Genomic DNA, 18,643 nt, shown 5'->3' with positions numbered 1-18,643 from the left:
ATTGAAGCATTCAAAAGGGAATTAGACAGTTATATGAAAAGGAAGAACGTGCAGGGTTACGGGGAGAAAGCAGGGGAATGGAACTGAGGGAATTGCTCTATCGGAGAGCCAGTGCGGACAACGATGGGCCGAATGGCCTCCTTCTGCACTGTAACGATTCGGTGATTCCCCCCATTCACTTCCCATTCTTCCCACCCTCCCCTGCTCCCTCCCTCCCCCACCCTCTCTCACTCCCTCCCTCCCTACGCCCTCACACAGCCTCCCCACACCTTCCGTGTTCCCTCCATCCCAGCCTCCATACTTCTCCCACCCTCCACCCCATTCTTCCTACCTTCCCCCCCCCCCCATCCTCTCCCCCTCCCCTGCTCACCTCCCACCTCCCTTACCCCTCACGCCCCTGCAACCCCCACGTTAATACCGGACCAGTTGAGAAAAGGAAAGATGAGGCTCGTTCTGACTGTTTAATGAACAATGTTTTAACACACATCACAGCTTTAAAATACACTCACAGAGCTGGCACATTCAGACAGTGCTGTGATTTTTTAAAGAGAATTTTAAATAAATTTATCAAAAATAAATACAGTGGGATTTAAATACTTGATTAAAGTGATATCAGAGTAAGACTGCCTTTCAGGATGAAGCTACCTTTCAGAGAGAATGAAACAGGGTCTCGGAATGCACATCCAGAGGAAGGAAAGGCAGCTGGTTGTTATTATTGTGATCCTTCTGAACACACGGAATGGTTTCCATAGTAACAGTCACAGGCCATTACACAAAGGAACACTTGAACCAATTGGGAACAGCAGGATCCCAAGTGAAGAGATACAGAATCCTCGTGGCTGGGACTGTGTGATGGTGTCTGTGTGTAAGCATTCTTCTGTCCATGTGCGTGTGTGTGTGTCTGTGTGTAGGTCTCTCTCTTTGTGTAGGTCTGTGTGTGTCTCTGTGTCTAGGACAGTGCATGTGTCTGTGTTTCAGTCTGTGCGTGTCTCAGTATCTCAGTCTGTGCATGTGGTTCTGTGTCTAGGACAGTGCTTGTGTCTATGTCTGTGTCTCAGTCTGTGCCTGTATCTGTGTCTCGGTCTATGCGTGCGTCTCCGTGTCTAGGACAGTGCATGTTTATGTCTCGGTGCGTGTTGCTGTGTCTCAGTCTGTGCGTGTCGCTGTGTCTCAGTCTGTGTGTGTGTCTCTGTGTCTAGGACAGTGCATGTGTCTCTATCTCGATCTGTGTCTCGGTCTGTGTTTGTCTCTGTGTCTCGTTCTGTGCCTGTGTCTCGGTGTGTAGGACAGTGCATGTGTCAGTGCCTCGGTCTGTGTGTGTCTGTGTGTGTGTGTCTCTGTGTCTAGGACTGTGTGCACATGCTGTTTTAACCCTTCAGCAATATTCTCTTAAGTCCAATACAAGTAACAAGCCTGTACACGAGGACTTGGAAACATGACAGGTGAGCATTGGCAGGTTAAGCTCCCAGTCTAAACTGCCTTCCATTAATCAGAGCCCATAGACTGAGCTTTCAATGCCCTGCATCTGCAGCCTGGGGACGGTAGGAAGGCAGAAACAGAACAGGCAGCATTTGGAATCTCGGGATTCAACTCGTTCAATTAAGTAAGAGTCAATTAGCAGTGAGAAGTCCCTCTCCTTGCTCCGACATCTACAAGAATTCAGTTCATTTTGGCATTTTCTCAGTTAATCCAGTATGAGTTAAGGTGCAAGCATCGACAAACTATACAGCAACGACATGAAAAAGGTGTCAGTTCCTGGAGCTATTCAACCGTGGGATTCCATTCAGGCGCTCGATGAGGACGATAGCTCCATGCAACCAGGAGTGAGTGTGCCCTCTGCTTCCTCAGTTGCTTTTGATGGTATTCCTTCCTTCCAGTCATCCATATCCTACCCCACTGTGGTCTCCACCACCTCGGAGAGTGGCATTTTGGGGGCAGGAAGTGCCACATTGGCTGGGGGGAGGGGGGGACGAGGGTCACAAAGACTGCCCATAAAGATGCCCAGAAGGGTCAATATTAAGTTCAAAACATGGCGGAGAAAGGTGTTACAGCAGACTGTACACTCTCAGCCTCTAGATATTGTCCTGAAGCCTGGTTACCTGGATCTGTATCTAGTAGATGCATTTTTTTTTTTTAAGCATTTGTCCGGAAGCAATAGGGGATGGGGTAAAAGCGAAGATGGAAAGATCTGAAGAGGTCACCTTGAACGACTGTGCCAGTGATACCAGCTCACTGCTTTGACCTCGGCAAAGACTTTCATGGAACACTTTATTCAAAAGTCTTCTGCATTCGCTCAGCCCATTCAAAGTCCCTGTTCTCCGCGCCGATCTCCACTTTGTCCAGTACGTGACAGTGGAGGTCAATAAAGACTTGTTCGCTCATAGGGGCCCTCAACTCCAGATAGTTTAACCTTTCCACTGTACAGCCCCTCAAACAGTTTCGTTGTAAGTGTTGCTGATCCTACAATAGTGGACAAGAGTCACACGAGCTAAAGGAAACACAAAGGCTTGACATTAGAGGTCGGCAGTTTAACGCTTGGACCGTTGGCAGACTCTGAAAAACATTCCGTCTCGCTCAGGCAGAACAGTTTCCCTCAGACTGTGACAAACGCGAAACATGACAGCAATAAAAATAGGCTTTAGAACAGGAGCCATTAACTGTTGCAAAGATTTATGTAAAACTTCATGTGCTTGCTCTTTCCCTCCCCTTGTCTTCTCCTATTTTCTCTCTCTCGTTATTTATCCCAGCTTTAATTCCATTCCTTTTAGACCTATTTTAGCTTCTATTGTAGTTGCTCTGATCTTTCACCTTCATACGTTGGTCTGCCTCTCTGCTCCCATCTGCCATTTTGAAAATGCATCCGGCCTGTTTTTTTATGGGATTTTCATTGGACTGGAAGACTGGTTGTCAATACATTAGCCCAGATCGGAAAATTCTTGGTTCCAAGTCAAAAACTGCTCAAGCCGAGATGTGCCGTAACTGACAATTCCCAATTGGATGAGAATTCATGCTGCCCAGTCCTTGGATTCGCCAATGAGAGTCTCACAATTATACCAAAATGCTGGCGATTGTGACACATTCTCACGCCCAATTTGTAGAATGGGACAGCACAGAAGGAGGCCATTCGGCCCATCGTGCCTGTGGCGGCGCTTTGAAAGAGCTGTCTAATCAGTCCCCACCCCCCCCCCCCCCACCCCCGCTCCTCTTTCCCCCCACAGCCCTGCAATTTTTTTACCCCTTCAAGTATTTCTCCGATTCCCCCTTTTGAAAGTTCCCATCGAATCTGCTTCCACCGCCCTTTCAGGCAGCGCGTTCCAGATCACAACAACTCGCTGCGTTAAAAAAAAACTCCTCAGCTCTGTGTCCCCTCTGGTTACCGACCCTCCTACCACTGGAAACAGTTTCTCCATCAAAATCGTCGTAATTTTGAACAACTCTATTAAATCTCCTCTTAACCTTCTCTGCTTTAAGGAGAACAAGCACAGTTTCTCCAGTCTCTCCATTTAAGTGAAGTTTCTCATTCCCAGGACCACTCCAGTAAATCTCCTCCGCACCCTCTCCGAGGCCTGGACATCCTTTCTAAAGTGTGAGGCCCAGAATTAGACACAATCCTCCAGCTGATGTCTAACCAGTGCTTTGTAAAAAGTTTAGTATAACGTCCTCGCTTTTGTATTCTATTCCTCTATTTAGGCTTTTGAACAACCATATCAACTTGCTCTGCTGCCTGCAAAGATTTACGTATGTGAACTTAACTGTAAAATGAGTCACTAAAACTCTCTTCCCTTCTCTGCTGCACAGGCCTGAGTGATCGGCGGAGTAGGCCCCATTGACTGAGCGCCTCGACCTTCACCTCAACCTAAACCCCTCAGAGCCCCACCTCCCCACTCAATCAGAGTTAGGCCTCCGACAACAACAACTTGTGTTCACGTAGCAGAAAATGTCCCGAGGCGCGACACAGGGGCTTAATCAGGCACCAGGCCGCATGAGGAGATATTTGGAGAGCTACGTTTTAAGGAGGAAGAGGGGCGGAGAGTTTTAGGGAGGGAATTCCAGAGCTTAGGGTCAAGGCGGCTGAAGGCACGGCCGCCAATGACGGGCTGAAGGGAGTGGGGGAATGCACAGTCAACCTGTGAGATGGAGCGATAATTCAATCATGGAATGACACAGCACACAGAAAGCGGCCATTCAGCCCATCATGCCTGTGGAATTCTATCCCATTATTTACTGTGCATCAAGGTCCACTGGGAAATGGTTTGTGGCGGGCCCAAGGTCATTTCGCAAAAAAAGGACTCCCCACTGCTTGTGGTTCAGCTGGAGGCTTTGAGCCCACCACTGGCAGGCTGGATTCAAACTCTTGCCCAAGAGTTTAAAAAAAAATCGATGATTTGGAATATTCATTTATGGGACGTGGGCCTCACTCGCAATTGTTGCCCGTCCCTAATTGCCCTTTGAGAAGGCGGCAGTGAGGCACCTTCTTGACTACAACTGAGTGGCTCACTAGGCCCATTTCAGAGGGCAGTTACGAGTCAACCACATCGCTGTGGGTCTGGAGCCACATGTAGGCCAGACCGGGTAAGGATGGCAGATTTCCTTCCCTAAAAGGACATTGGTGAACCAGATGGGGTTTTCACAGCAATCAATGATAGTTTCATGGCACTGATACTAGCTTTCAATTTCAGATTTATTTTTTTAATTAACTGTAGTTATGGGGGGATTCGAACTGATATTGCTGATTTATTAATGCAGGCCTCTGGATCACTAGACCAGTAACATAACCACTAGTCCACCAGACCCCTTCAACAGCCTTACCTGGTGTCCATTTGCAAGGAAGCCATGACCAAGAGATCTCACTATCCCCGAGTTAAATATCCCCCAACTTCATTTATTCGCTCACCTCTGCTAATGAGAACATGAGCCCCCCAACTCAAGCCCTTACCTTGAGGTTCTACGGAACACCGTCTTTCTCGGGTTGTTAGCCCAAACGGTCTTGGTTTCAACATGACCCACATGAGGACGGAGAAAGTAGTGAAGAGTACAACAGCTGACAACAGGCTGTAATGCAACCTGTGACTTCCTGAGTCCAAGCCCCTTTCTCCCGAGTATCCATGATGCTTATCCGAAACTCTGGAACATGGAGCGTCTCCGGGACCAGGCTCGCCTCCATCGCTCATTCTCAGATCTCCGCAACTTGACATTGCAGAGCCTGTTAAAACACCAACGCAGATTAACTTTAAAACCAAACATTGTCAGAGGTAAATTTTGAAATGAATGGGCTGAGTCCGGCTGGGAACTTGTGTGGAGTTTGCTTTGCAAGTGGGAGGGAAACACAGAGAAATGCATCTAAAGTACCACGATCAAGTTATTAGCGGAGAATTTGTTCCCATTGGCAGAAGGGTCAGTGACCAAAGATAATTGGCAAAAGAGTCAGGGGCGGGGCTGGAGTTTGAGGATATTTTTGGATATGCAGTGAGCTGTTGTGATCTACCTGAAAGGGCAGTGGAAGTGAATTCAGGAGTAACTTCCAAAAGGGAATTGGATAAATACTTGGAAAGGAAAAGTTTGCAGGGCTTTGGCAAAAGAGCAGGGGAGTGGGACGATTTGGAGAGCTCTTTCATAGACCCCGCACAGCCATGATGGTCCGCATATAATATACACAGGGGCTGCTATTCTCCATAATATACACAGGGGCTGCGATTCTCCATAATATACACAGGGGCTGAGGGACTGCTATTCTCCATAATATACACAGGGGCTGAGGGGCTGCTATTCTCCATAATATACACAGGGGCTGAGGGGCTGCTATTCTCTATAATATACACAGGGGCTGCTATTCTCCATAATATACACAGGGGCTGAGGGGCTGCTATTCTCCATAATATACACAGGGGCTGAGGGACTGTTATTCTCCATAATATACACAGGGGCTGCTATTCTCCATAATATACACAGGGGCTGCTATTCTCTATAATATACACAGGGGCTGAGGGACTGCTATTCTCTATAATATACACAGGGGCTGAGGGACTGCTATTCTCCATAATATACACAGGGGCTGAGGGACTGCTATTCTCTATAATATACACAGGGGCTGCTATTCTCTATAATATACACAGGGGCTGCTATTCTCTATAATATACACAGGGGCTGCTATTCTCCATAATATACACAGGGGCTGCTATTCTCCATAATATACACAGGGGCTGAGGGACTGCTATTCTCCATAATATACACAGGGGCTGAGGGACTGCTATTCTCTATAATATACACAGGGGCTGCTATTCTCCATAATATACACAGGGGCTGAGGGACTGCTATTCTCCATAATATACACAGGGGCTGCTTTTCTCTATAATGTACACAGGGGCTGCTATTCTCCATAATATACACAGGGGCTGCTTTTCTCTATAATGTACACAGGGGCTGCTATTCTCTATAATATACACAGGGGCTGCTATTCTCTATAATATACACAGGAGCTGCTATTCTCCATAACATACACAGGGGCTGCTTTTCTCTATAATGTACACAGGGGCTGCTATTCTCTATAATATACACAGGGGCTGCTATTCTCGATAATATACACAGGGGCTGCTATTCTCGATAATATACACAGGGGCTGCTATTCTCTATAATATACACTGGGGCTGCTTTTCTCCATAATATACACAGGGGCTGCTATTCTCCATAATATACACAGGGACTGCTATTCTCTATAATGTACACAGGGGCTGCTATTCTCTATAATGTACACAGGGGCTGCTATTCTCCATAATATACACAAGGGCTGCTATTCTCTATAATGTACACAGGGGCTGCTATTCTCCATAATATACACAGGGGCTGCTATTCTCCATAATATACACAGGGGCTGCTATTATCCATAATATACACAGGGACTGCTATTCTCTATAATGTACACAGGGGCTGCTATTCTCTATAATGTACACAGGGGCTGCTATTCTCCATAATATACACAGGGGCTGCTATTCTCCATAATATATACTGGGGCTGCTATTCTCCATAATATACACAAGGGCTGCTATTCTCTATAATATACACAGGGGCTGCTATTCTCCATAATATGCACAGGGGCTGCTATTCTCCATAATATACACAGGGGCTGCTATTCTCTATAATGTACACAGGGGCTGCTATTCTCTATAATATACACAGGGGCTGCTATTCTCTATAATGTACACAGGGGCTGCTATTCTCCATAATATGCACAGGGGCTGCTATTCTCCATAATATACACAGGGGCTGCTATTCTCTATAATGTACACAGGGGCTGCTATTCTCTATAACGTACACAAGGGAATATTATATTTACTGGGGCTGCTGGCCAGTCCTGCACTTCTGTTTTCTTCTGTTGTCTCATTTGGAGGGGATGTTTCTGTTGCGGCCACAATATTCCTTGGATGAAGACTTGTCCGGTATGTGTCTCCAGTTGAATCTTTTGTTGTGACATCTTCATGTTGAAGCTGGGCTGGGCTGGCAGGCCTAGCTGTTGACTGAAGAGTTGAGTTTCTCTCTTGCCCCTCCAACCCTGATTGAGCTGTTGAGGAGTTGCTGGATGTTGGAGGTCCTGTCTGCCCTGGTGGACTGGTTGGAACCTGTGGAGGAGAAGGGGGCATTGTCTGAAGAGTTGAGTTTCTCTCTTGCCCCTCCAGTCCTGGTTGAGCTGTTGAGGAGTTGCTGGATGTTGGAGGTCCTGTCTGCCCTGGTGGAATGGTTGGAACCTGTGGAGGAGAAGGGGGCATTGTCTGAAGAGTTGCGTTTCTCTCTTGCCCCTCTAGCCCTGGTTGAGCTGTTGAGGAGTTGCTGGATGTTGGAGGTCCTGTCTGCCATGGTGGAATGGTTGGAGCCTGTGGAGAAGGTGTTGGAGGGAGCATTCCTTTCTTTCCCTCTGTTGGTTCTTTTGGCCCAGTTTGGAAGTCCTTTGAAGGACCTGAGGGGGGAAAAAAATGAAGTATACATTTTCACATTAAATCTTCAATGAGCATGATAGGTCAAATTTGAGCCCTTTCAAACATGGAGAATACAGTGAATCGAGCAAACCAAACATTTCATTTCCCTGTAAGCTGTTGGATGGCCTAGGCACAAATTCAGACGCTCGCTATTCTCTCAGCGTGCGTGGTAGTGAATGACTGAAATTATCGCGTTGCAACTTCACAAAGCTGCTTCACGCAATGAATAATCTTTCCTCCGTGTTAACCAAAGGGAATGCATTACAGGAGTCTGAAAAGGTTCACTGTCCTTGCTCCCTAATCTGGTCCCACTGCCTCCTCTCCCCCAAACCTCACCTCCCCACCCCCCCCTCCCTTCCCACACCCCCATTCGGAGGTGCTGACAGGGTTAAGGGTTTCCAACCCTCCAAGGACTGCCCTGGAGCCTCCAGGAACTGAAGGTTGATCTCTGGGGCACAGACACGAGGAGAAAAAAAAATCATCAGAGCGTTGAAACACAATTTGTTCAATCTTCTTTGAATATTTTAATTCATTCATAATAAAAAGTATTGTAGATGGAAGAGTAAACGGCTATTTCACTGACAGTCTAGATGAGCCTGATTGGAGAACAAAGAGTCTGCTGTCTTTCCAATTGGCCGTGGTGAGACAGTGCTCCTGGAGGATGGACCAATAGCGAGAGGTCATGTGATGAAACCTCCAGGAATGCGTCCAATCAGAGTTGGCAAGCCTAGCTGGGCCAATAAGGTGGTGAACACAATAGGAGCAGGAGTAGGCCATTCAGCCCCTTGTACCTGCTACACCGCTCAATAAGACCATGGCTGATCTTCCACCTCAATTCCTTGAGCTTGAGAAACCGGGCTGGGTTTGTGACACATTCCCAGGAATGCCTAGTCCAAGCATGTACCCCGTCATAGAGTTGGCGTGAGGGAAACTCATTGGTTAATGAGAAGTTTTGTTTTAAATTCAAATAATGACTTGCTTTGAGCCCGTTGTTAAACACCTAAACAAGGTAAGACTGCAGATCTGGCAAACTACTGTTTATACAGGATGTGATCTGTGAACTGATTGGCTGTGGATGCCACTAACAGATGAGCATTGACCACATTAAGATCCGTTCAGTTGCCGTGCAACAGAACATTAATGCAGACACACTTATCTTTGATCTGTGGTTTGTCTTGTCTGTCTATCTACATCAGTGAAATAGTCTTCAAGCTGCCATTCCAAGTAATTAACATCTTAAAAGCCATTATCAAATCACTCTCTACATGCACAACCCTCATAGAATGAGTATCATACAGTATTATAATATTGTTTGGAACGACAGTCATCATTAATTCATTTGAAAAGGCATCCTTCAGCCCAAAAACCTTGAGAACCTTTTAATGCCTTCATGTCCACAAATCTATCGATCTGAGTCTTGAATATAAGCATCGAAATGGGATGAGAATAGTTAGGTGCTTGATGGCCGGCACAGACACAATGGGCCGAAGAGCCTGACTCGATAGCTGAGCATCCACAGCTCTGCGGGGTAGGAGAATTCCCAAGATTCACAACCCTCTGACTGAAGAAATTTCCCCTCATCTCAGTCCTAAATGGCCCACCCCTTATCGTGAGACTGTGACCACCACCCCCACCCCCCCCCACTGTGTTCTGGACCCGCCAGCCAGGGGGAAACAGCCTCTCAGCATCTACCTTGTCAAATGCCCCAAGAGTTTTATACGTTTCTATCTGCGAACCGGATACTTTTCTTATCACATGCAGTGGGACATTTGAACCTGACTTGTCGGAAGTGGGTTTCCACGCCACTGCCAGTCGGATTGTCAACTCTGGTTGGACCCCATTCCTGGAGGTTTCATCACATGACCCCTCCCCAAACCTCCCGCCATTGGTTGCCTGGCACATCAATCATTGGGTAGCTCCACCCCCCCCCCCCCCCCCAGTCAAACAGTCTTTATTTCCCATCTCTAAAATTCAAGTAATAATGATTTTATTTTTATAAACAAGCCAATATTCATCCCTCAACTGACATCAGTCAAGGAGATAACACTGAGCATGAGAATAAAAGTATCAATGGTTCAGAGTGGGAAGAACATTCTTACCGTCCGATCTGGAATCAATGAACGCTTTCATTTCCTTGGCCTTACTCAGCAGTATACAGAAGCTGATACCCCTGTACGAGGTAAATCTGCAACATTAAATCAGAAGGAAATGCGTCAGTTTGAACTCTGATACCAAATGTCAATTAACTTGGATAATGAAGGGGTGAGACCTGACTGAGGTGTTAAAATGATTCATAGGGTGAGATAGAGAGAAACTGCTTCCTCTGGTCAAGGGAATTCAGTATGAGGGTGGCACCATCTGCACTGTACCCCAGTGTCACACAGTGACAGACCTGTCTCCACCAGTACTGTACCCCAGTGTTATACAGTGACAGACCTGTCTCCACCAGTACTGTACCCCATTGTCACACAGTGACAGACCTGTCTCCACCAGTACTGTACCCCAGTGTTATACAGTGACAGACCTGTCTCCACCAGTACTGTACCCCAGTGTTATACAGTGACAGACCTGTCCCCACCAGTACTGTACCCCAGTGTTATACAGTGACAGACCTGTCCCCACCAGTACTGTACCCCAGTGTCACACAATGACAGACCTGTCCCCATCAGTACAGTACCCCAGTGTCACACAGTGACAGACCTGTCTCCACCAGTACTGTACCCCAGTGTTATACAGTGACAGACCTGTCTCCACCAGTACTGTACCCCAGTGTTATACAGTGACAGACCTGTCCCCACCAGTACTGTACCCCGGTGTCACACAGTGACAGACCTGTACCCACCAGTACTGTACCCCAGTGTCACACAGTGACAGACCTGTCCCAATCAGTACAGTACCCCAGTGTCACACAGTGACAGACCTGTCCCCACCAGTACTGTACCCCAGTGTTATACAGTGACAGACCTGTCCCCACCAGTACTGTACCCCAGTGTCACACAGTGACAGACCTGTCCCAATCAGTACAGTACCCCAGTGTCACACAGTGACAGACCTGTACCCACCTGTACTGTACCCCAGTGTTATACAGTGACAGACCTGTCCCCACCAGTACTGTACCCCAGTGTCACACAGTGACAGACCTGTCCCCACCAGTACAGTGCCCCGGTGTCACACAGTGACAGACCTGTCCCAATCAGTACTGTACCCCAGTGTTATACAGTGACAGACCTGTCCCCAACAGTACTGTACCCCAGTGTTATACAGTGACAGACCTGTCCCAATCAGTACAGTACCCCAGTGCCACACAGTGACAGACCTGTCCCCACCAGTACTGTACCCCAGTGTTATACAGTCACAGACCTGTCCCCACCAGTACTGTACCCCAGTGTGACACAGTGACAGACCTGTCCCCATCAGTACTGTACCCCAGTGTTATACAATGACAGACCTGTCTCCACCAGTACTGTACCCCAGTGTCACACAGTGACAGACCTGTCCCCACCAGTACAGTACCCCGGTGTCACACAGTGACAGACCTGTCCCAATCAGTACTGTACCCCAGTGTTATACAGTGACAGACCTGTCCCCAACAGTACTGTACCCCAGTGTTATACAGTGACAGACCTGTCCCAATCAGTACAGTACCCCAGTGTCACACAGTGACAGACCTGTCCCCACCAGTACTGTACCCCAGTGTTATACAGTCACAGACCTGTCCCCACCAGTACTGTACCCCAGTGTCACACAGTGACAGACCTGTCCCAATCAGTACAGTACCCCAGTGTCACACAGTGACAGACCTGTCCCCACCAGTACTGTACCCCAGTGTTATACAGTGACAGACCTGTCCCCACCAGTACTGTACCCCAGTGTCACACAGTGACAGACCTGTCCCAATCAGTACAGTACCCCAGTGTCACACAGTGACAGACCTGTACCCACCTGTACTGTACCCCAGTGTCACACAGTGACAGACCTGTCCCCACCAGTACTGTACCCCGGTGTTATACAGTGACAGACCTGTCCCCACCAGTACTGTACCCCAGTGTCACACAGTGACAGACCTGTCCCCACCAGTACAGTGCCCCGGTGTCACACAGTGACAGACCTGTCCCAATCAGTACTGTACCCCAGTGTTATACAGTGACAGACCTGTCCCCAACAGTACTGTACCCCAGTGTTATACAGTGACAGACCTGTCCCAATCAGTACAGTACCCCAGTGTCACACAGTGACAGACCTGTCCCCACCAGTACTGTACCCCAGTGTTATACAGTCACAGACCTGTCCCCACCAGTACTGTACCCCAGTGTGACACAGTGACAGACCTGTCCCCATCAGTACTGTACCCCAGTGTTATACAATGACAGACCTGTCTCCACCAGTACTGTACCCCAGTGTCACACAGTGACAGACCTGTCCCCACCAGTACAGTACCCCGGTGTCACACAGTGACAGACCTGTCCCAATCAGTACTGTACCCCAGTGTTATACAGTGACAGACCTGTCCCCAACAGTACTGTACCCCAGTGTTATACAGTGACAGACCTGTCCCAATCAGTACAGTACCCCAGTGTCACACAGTGACAGACCTGTCCCCACCAGTACTGTACCCCAGTGTTATACAGTCACAGACCTGTCCCCACCAGTACTGTACCCCAGTGTGACACAGTGACAGACCTGTCCCCATCAGTACAGTACCCCAGTGTCACACAGTGACAGACCTGTCTCCACCAGTACTGTACCCCGGTGTCACACAGTGACAGACCTGTACCCACCAGTACTGTACCCCAGTGTCACACAATGACAGACCTGTCCCAATCAGTACTGTACCCCAGTGTCACACAGTGACAGACCTGTCCCCAACAGTACTGTACCCCAGTGTTATACAATGACAGACCTGTCTCCACCAGTACTGTACCCCAGTGTTCTACAGTGACAGACCTGTCCCCACCAGTACTGTACCCCAGTGTTATACAGCGACAGACCTGTCCCCACCAGTACTGTACCCCAGTGTGACACAGTGACAGACCTGTCCCCATCAGTACAGTACCCCAGTGTCACACAGTGACAGACCTGTCTCCACCAGTACTGTACCCCGGTGTCACACAGTGACAGACCTGTACCCACCAGTACTGTACCCCAGTGTCACACAAGGACAGACCTGTCCCAATCAGTACTGTACCCCAGTGTCACACAGTGACAGACCTGTCCCCACCAGTACTGTACCCCAGTGTTATACAATGACAGACCTGTCTCCACCAGTACTGTACCCCAGTGTTCTACAGTGACAGACCTGTCCCCACCAGTACTGTACCCCAGTGTTATACAGCGACAGACCTGTCCCCACCAGTACTGTACCCCAGTGTGACACAGTGACAGACCTGTCCCCATCAGTACAGTACCCCAGTGTCACACAGTGACAGACCTGTCCCCACCAGTACTGTACCCCAGTGTCACACAGTGACAGACCTGTCCCCACCAGTACTGTACCCCAGTGTTATACAATGACAGACCTATACCCACCAGTACTGCACCCCATGATGATTATTATATTAGTGCAAAGCCCACTACTTACTCGAGATACTCTGGGCACAATCCGTGACTGGGTAAGTGGGTATAACTTTTCAGATGGTGGAACTGATTCCCCGGTAGTGGTTCCAACAGCATCAGTTTGCAGCAATTCATCGCAGTGTTTCCTGAATGTCGCTGACTAAACACTGTGGAATAAAGCACATACAAACAGGTCTCTATCATTGATGTGTTTGCTAGAGAGTCAAAGTCATGGACAACCAGTGTTTCATAATGTGTGGTTTGTCCCAGGATATTTTCGAATTGTTAACTTTTGGTGAGTTGCTTCTCACTTGATAGTTGGAAGCTGAGGGGGATTTTCAAGTTAATTATTTGAGCAGATCATTTGAAACAAACAATTTTGAATTGGGAGGATAACTGACAATCTGATGCAAAACATTGCCACTCTTGCTGGGGGAAATCTGCCTTCAATTGAAAGTGACAAACGGTGTTTATACTGTAGAAAGTGCCCTTTTTGATAATATATCCCCTTCCCCTTCCCTCCCCAATCAAAGAGGATTAAGTCATATTGCAGGAACGCTACTAGAGAGCCTGCAGCCCATCAAGTGGCTGGACAGGCAATTCGACTGCCTCAGGCATCACACCTCTGCCCACATCCTCACCAGACAACACCTTGTGTCGCAGCATTCTCATTTTATTTTTAATGGTTCATTTGCTTTTCCTCTGTGCAATCTGGGAAGGGAGCGGGGGGAGGGGGGCAGGGGAGGGGAGAGGTGGGGAGTTGTGGGGGTGGGGGGAGGGAGTTTGGTGGTAAAGGAGGAGGGGAGAGGAAGAGATGAGAGGAGGGGGAGGGGGAGTGAGTGAAAGGGGAGAGGTGAGGAGGTGTTGGGGAGAAGGGGAGGGGATAGAGAGAGGGGTTGATTGTGCGGAGGGGGTAGGGGAACAGCGGAGGAGATGGGGGGAGATTGCTTGGGGGGGCGGAGGAAGCGGAGGAGGGGGGTTAGGGTGAGGCAGGGAGAGGAGAGGACTGGGAGTTAAAATGCTATGGAAAATCTCGGAATTTTTTTTTAAACAATTATTTTTCTGAAGAAGTCGAGTTGAAGTTAATTTTCTTTGAACACTCACACTGGACGAATCTCACAACTTTTTGCTCTCTTGATGCTGGGGGTCCAGCCCAATTTATCTGATCCTTCAGGGTTCTAATCCAGGGACTGTCTCTCTCTCGCTCTCTCTCTCTCTCCCCCTGCCACCAACCCTTCCCCAAGTACCCCTAGTCTCCTCCACTCATATCCCAGGTCAGCTCATCTCTCTCCTCCCACGCTTGCTGACACCAGGGCTCTGAAGAAAGAACAAACCGTACTGCTAGAAGAGGAACTTACCAGGGACCCAGGAGGCGAGGGAGATACAGAGGAACAGCCTCCAGCAGAAAGGCTCCATCACTCAGTGAATATGGAAACAAGTGTTGAGTCGGAATTCAGATCAACAAAGCTCAGGCGCCAGAAAATCTCAACACACCCGGAGAGAGCGAGAGACAGGAACACAGTGGGAGCTTTACTGCATAGGGTCATGTGCTGAAAAAGGAGGTGGACCCGAGCACTTTCTGTTCAATTGCATCACCCTGCTCTTGAATGCTGGATAGACTCAGTGCAGGGGATTTCCAGCCTGCACCTAAGATTCAGTCCCTCTCTCCTCGACAGCCCTGTGCAAACCAACATGTTCGTTTAGGACATTCACCCTTCTGGGAATGTCCTGGCATTTCCACGAGTTCATGATAAACACCTCGAAGCATTTTCAAACAAAGAAACACCTCTCTTCAGGCACTTTCAGTTTAAAAGCTGTTTGTCAGAGTGGAAATTTGGGGGGGTTTTCAGAATACAGAGTAGAATCGGAATGTGGTCACAGCACAGGAGGAGGGGCTTCAGCCCATCTCGTTCATGCCAGCTCCCTGCAAGAGCAACTCGGCTCGTCCTGCTCCCTTGCCCTTCCCCCAGCCCATGCCAATTTTATTTCTCTGCAGATAATTATCCGATTCCCTCTCGAAAGCCACACTTGAAATTGCCCTCCGCCAGCTCAAGTGAAACTGGGGGTCAGTTAGCTGGTCGTGACTTGTGGGAGAGGCAGAGGGGCTCAGTTCCAGGAAATAGCATTATGCGCAGAATTTACAGCTCAGAAATAGGCCATTCGGCCCCCCAGGTCCCTGCTGGTCTTTATGCGCCAACACAAACTTCATCCCAGCCGCTCTTCATTTCGCCCCGTCAACATATCATTCTGCCCCTGTGCCCTGCGTGACCTTTGGATGAGATGCAAAACCAAGATCCCGACTACCCCCATGGGGCAGCTGTTAAAAAAAAGTCCCACGGCCATGACCCGAAACGCAGGACATTCTTGTCAATATTTATGCCTTCACCGACATCACAGAAATGAGAGAGATGACCCGGTCGTATTCACATCGCTGTTTGCGGGATCTTGCTGTGCGCAAATTGGCTGCTGCGTTTCCTGCAGCAGCGACGACATCTCAGGACACACTTCCATGGGCCATAAAGCGCTTTGAGATGTCCTGAAGCGGTGAAAGGCGCTATAGAAATGCAAGTCATTCCTTTCTTGATATGTTTAACACTCCATTAAAACGCCCTGACTCCACTTCTCTCCAAATTCCCCCACCTCATCCCGGCATGGGACAAGCTCAGGAGGTTATATCCCACCCTGGAAATTAGGGAATCGTAGTCTGCATCACTCAGTCAGTGCCCGGTCATGTTGTGGGAATGAGTTTCCACGTTCACCCCTTGAAGTGACTGCAATTAATCGCTTCAAAGGGAAACTAGACCCGTTTCCAAGTATGGTCTTGTGGAGGAGATGGTGAAGTGGGATTGAGAATTTCACTGAGCCAGCTTGATGGGCTCTGTATGGAACCAGTCCGGACCGTCCCAGCAGTTTATAGCGGGCAGGTGAGCACAGCATAAAACTGCACCTAATGTAATCAATTTAACCCTACTCACAGGATGTCTGGTGTGGACAATGTAAACATGTCACACGATGCAAAAGGAGTTGTCTTTCTGGCATATGGACAGTGTAGATGGAGCTTTTCTCTGTATCTAACCCCGCTTTTATTTATAAGGTGGCCTTTATACCCCAGGCCCCTTTTATATATTTCATGTCGAGGGGGCCTTTGTTCCTCAGGCCCCCTTTCTATACAGAATTTTAAAAATAACTATTAAAACAGATAAATAAACCAAAAACTCAAATTAAAATGCCATTCTCGGCGTCGACAATGCACTCCTGTCCCTGCGGTGCCCACCGGTCGCGGAAGGCCTCAAGCGTACCGGCGGACACCGCATGCTTCTTCGCCAGGGATACCCGGGCACGAACGTAACCGCGGAAGAGGGGCAGGCAATCAGGGAGGACGCCCCCCAACAGCCCGCAGCCTGGACCTGTGAATTGCCACCTTGGCCAGGCCCAGGAGCAGACCGACGAGGAGATCCTCCTCTCGGCCCACGCCCCTCCGCACCGGGTGCCCAAAGATCAGGAGTGTGGGGCTGAAGTGCAGCCAGAACTTGAGGAGCAGCCCCTTCAGATACTCAAAGAGGGGCTGCAAACTCGCACACTCCGTGTAAATGTGGAACACAGACTCGTCCAGGCCGTAGAAAGTACAGGCGGCCTGGGAGTCCGTGAACCTACTTAAAAGTCTATTGCACAGGACTGCCCTGTGCAACACCCTCCACCCCAGGTCCCTGATGTAAAGGAGGAAGACTCCCGCGTAGAGAGACCTCCATCACGGTTGACGAGAGCGAGGAAGTGGAGAGTGTGCAGGAGCAGCCCGTACAGGAAACCCCTCCGCGCCGATTGGAATGGCACGGAGGGCATTTCCGAGAGGCGGCTCGGGTTGTGCGGGACCGGATCCCGAGGAGGGTTTCGGGGCCTGGGTCCGATGAGCAGTTCCGGCCGAGCGGAGGTCAGCTCGGCCGGGAGCTCTCCACTCTCCCGAGCCCCCTCGCCACCCGCAGTGAGGGGCGTCCCGGGGGTTTCGGCTACTCCTCCACCCTCCGGACCGTCCCCGGAGTCGGCCGCCCGGACAGCCGAGGCGCTCTCCTCCGCCGGCAGGGGAGCGCCCTGACTGGAGGCGACCATGTTCCAGACTCGGAATAGATCCCGGTAAAAGACAGGCAACTCCCTCAGAGAGGCGCGGCTAACGGACTCCACCGGGAGCTGCGTGTCGTCTCGAAGGCAGTGACACTGGCGGAAAAAATACGTCGCCAGCGCACACCATCTGGGAAGACACTCGACGTACAGGTATCTCTGCAGGGTCCGAAGGCGGAGAGTCGCAGCCTGGGTGCGGACGCACACCAGCGACTGGCCGCCCTCCTCAATCGGGAGACTCAGGACCGCGGCAGAGACCCAGTGTTTCCTCTTGCCCCAGAAGAAATCGACGAGTTTCTTCTGGATCTTGGTGGCAAATGAAGGGGGCGGGGCCAAAGTGACCAACCGGTACCACAGCATGGAGGCCACCAGTTGGGTCGTTTACAAAGTAATTCATGACAACGCTACTTCATCGGACATGTCATCAGGATGCGCCGCGGTGCGCACATGCGCAGACGGTCTCATGCCCCCTGCGCATGCGCTGCGGTCCGGCTTACCAGGACCGTTGTGTGCATGCGCAGTTGACGTCATCGCGTTATTTCGTCTTCCTCGCCGACGCGCCAGTTTGGCCTCTGCGCATGCGTCAAAGCTTCGGCGCGACTTTTTGAAAGTGGAAGGAGGGGAGGTTTCGTCGGGCATTTTCTCGCATTTTATCTGAATTATTTATTCGTTTTGGAGACTTGCTTCATTTTTATTTGACACAGGAGATTGTTCCAAGGTAAGTTGCTCTGCCTTTGTAAGTTGCTCTGAAAACATTTCCATTGTCTGGGCCACCGCATGTTCTCCAGTCCCTGTTGTGAGTTGCTCTGAAAACATTTCCATTGTCTGGGCCACCGCCTGTAGCAGGATGAAGGCACAGTGACTGTGATTTCTGGCGCCAAACAGTACACACTGCAGGTACATGACGGCCAGGCTACCTGCAGCTGCATCTTCTCCATTCAGACTTTGTTGCCCTGCAAATATGCTGTTGTTGTGCAGAGGCATCTGGGTCTGCCTTTGGACAGGCTCGC

General features: G+C 49.5%; 1 protein-coding gene across 1 annotated transcript; it reads right to left on the bottom strand.

The window, feature by feature from the left end:
- Window positions 1-453: 453 nt before the first annotated feature.
- Window positions 454-15,310, bottom strand: LOC137357589 (CCR4-NOT transcription complex subunit 3-like). Its single transcript, XM_068024033.1, has 6 exons — window positions 14,879-15,310; window positions 13,546-13,687; window positions 10,067-10,152; window positions 7,331-7,948; window positions 4,937-5,203; window positions 454-2,488 (listed from the first exon to the last, which is right to left on the bottom strand). The coding sequence occupies exons 1-6, from the start codon at window positions 14,934-14,936 to the stop codon at window positions 2,430-2,432; spliced, it is 1,230 nt and encodes a 409-aa protein (XP_067880134.1). The 5' UTR covers window positions 14,937-15,310; the 3' UTR covers window positions 454-2,429.
- Window positions 15,311-18,643: the final 3,333 nt, after the last annotated feature.

This window comes from Heterodontus francisci, chromosome 48 (assembly GCF_036365525.1).
Source record: "Heterodontus francisci isolate sHetFra1 chromosome 48, sHetFra1.hap1, whole genome shotgun sequence".
In the NCBI taxonomy this organism is placed as follows: Eukaryota; Metazoa; Chordata; class Chondrichthyes; order Heterodontiformes; family Heterodontidae; genus Heterodontus; species Heterodontus francisci.
The sequence above is the reverse complement of the archived record's forward strand: the minus strand, read 5'-3'. Positions and strand labels throughout refer to the sequence as shown.

Coding starts and splice junctions, on each gene's coding strand:
- LOC137357589 (XM_068024033.1), bottom strand. CDS start 14,936: ATGGAGCCTTTCTGCTGGAGGCTGTTCCTCTGTATCTCCCTCGCCTCC. Junction 13,688..14,878: donor CCTCGCCTCCTGGGTCCCTG/GTAAGTTCCTCT, acceptor TTTATTCCACAG/TGTTTAGTCAGCGACATTCA. Junction 7,949..10,066: donor CATTGATTCCAGATCGGACG/GTAAGAATGTTC, acceptor TTCCCCCCTCAG/GTCCTTCAAAGGACTTCCAA.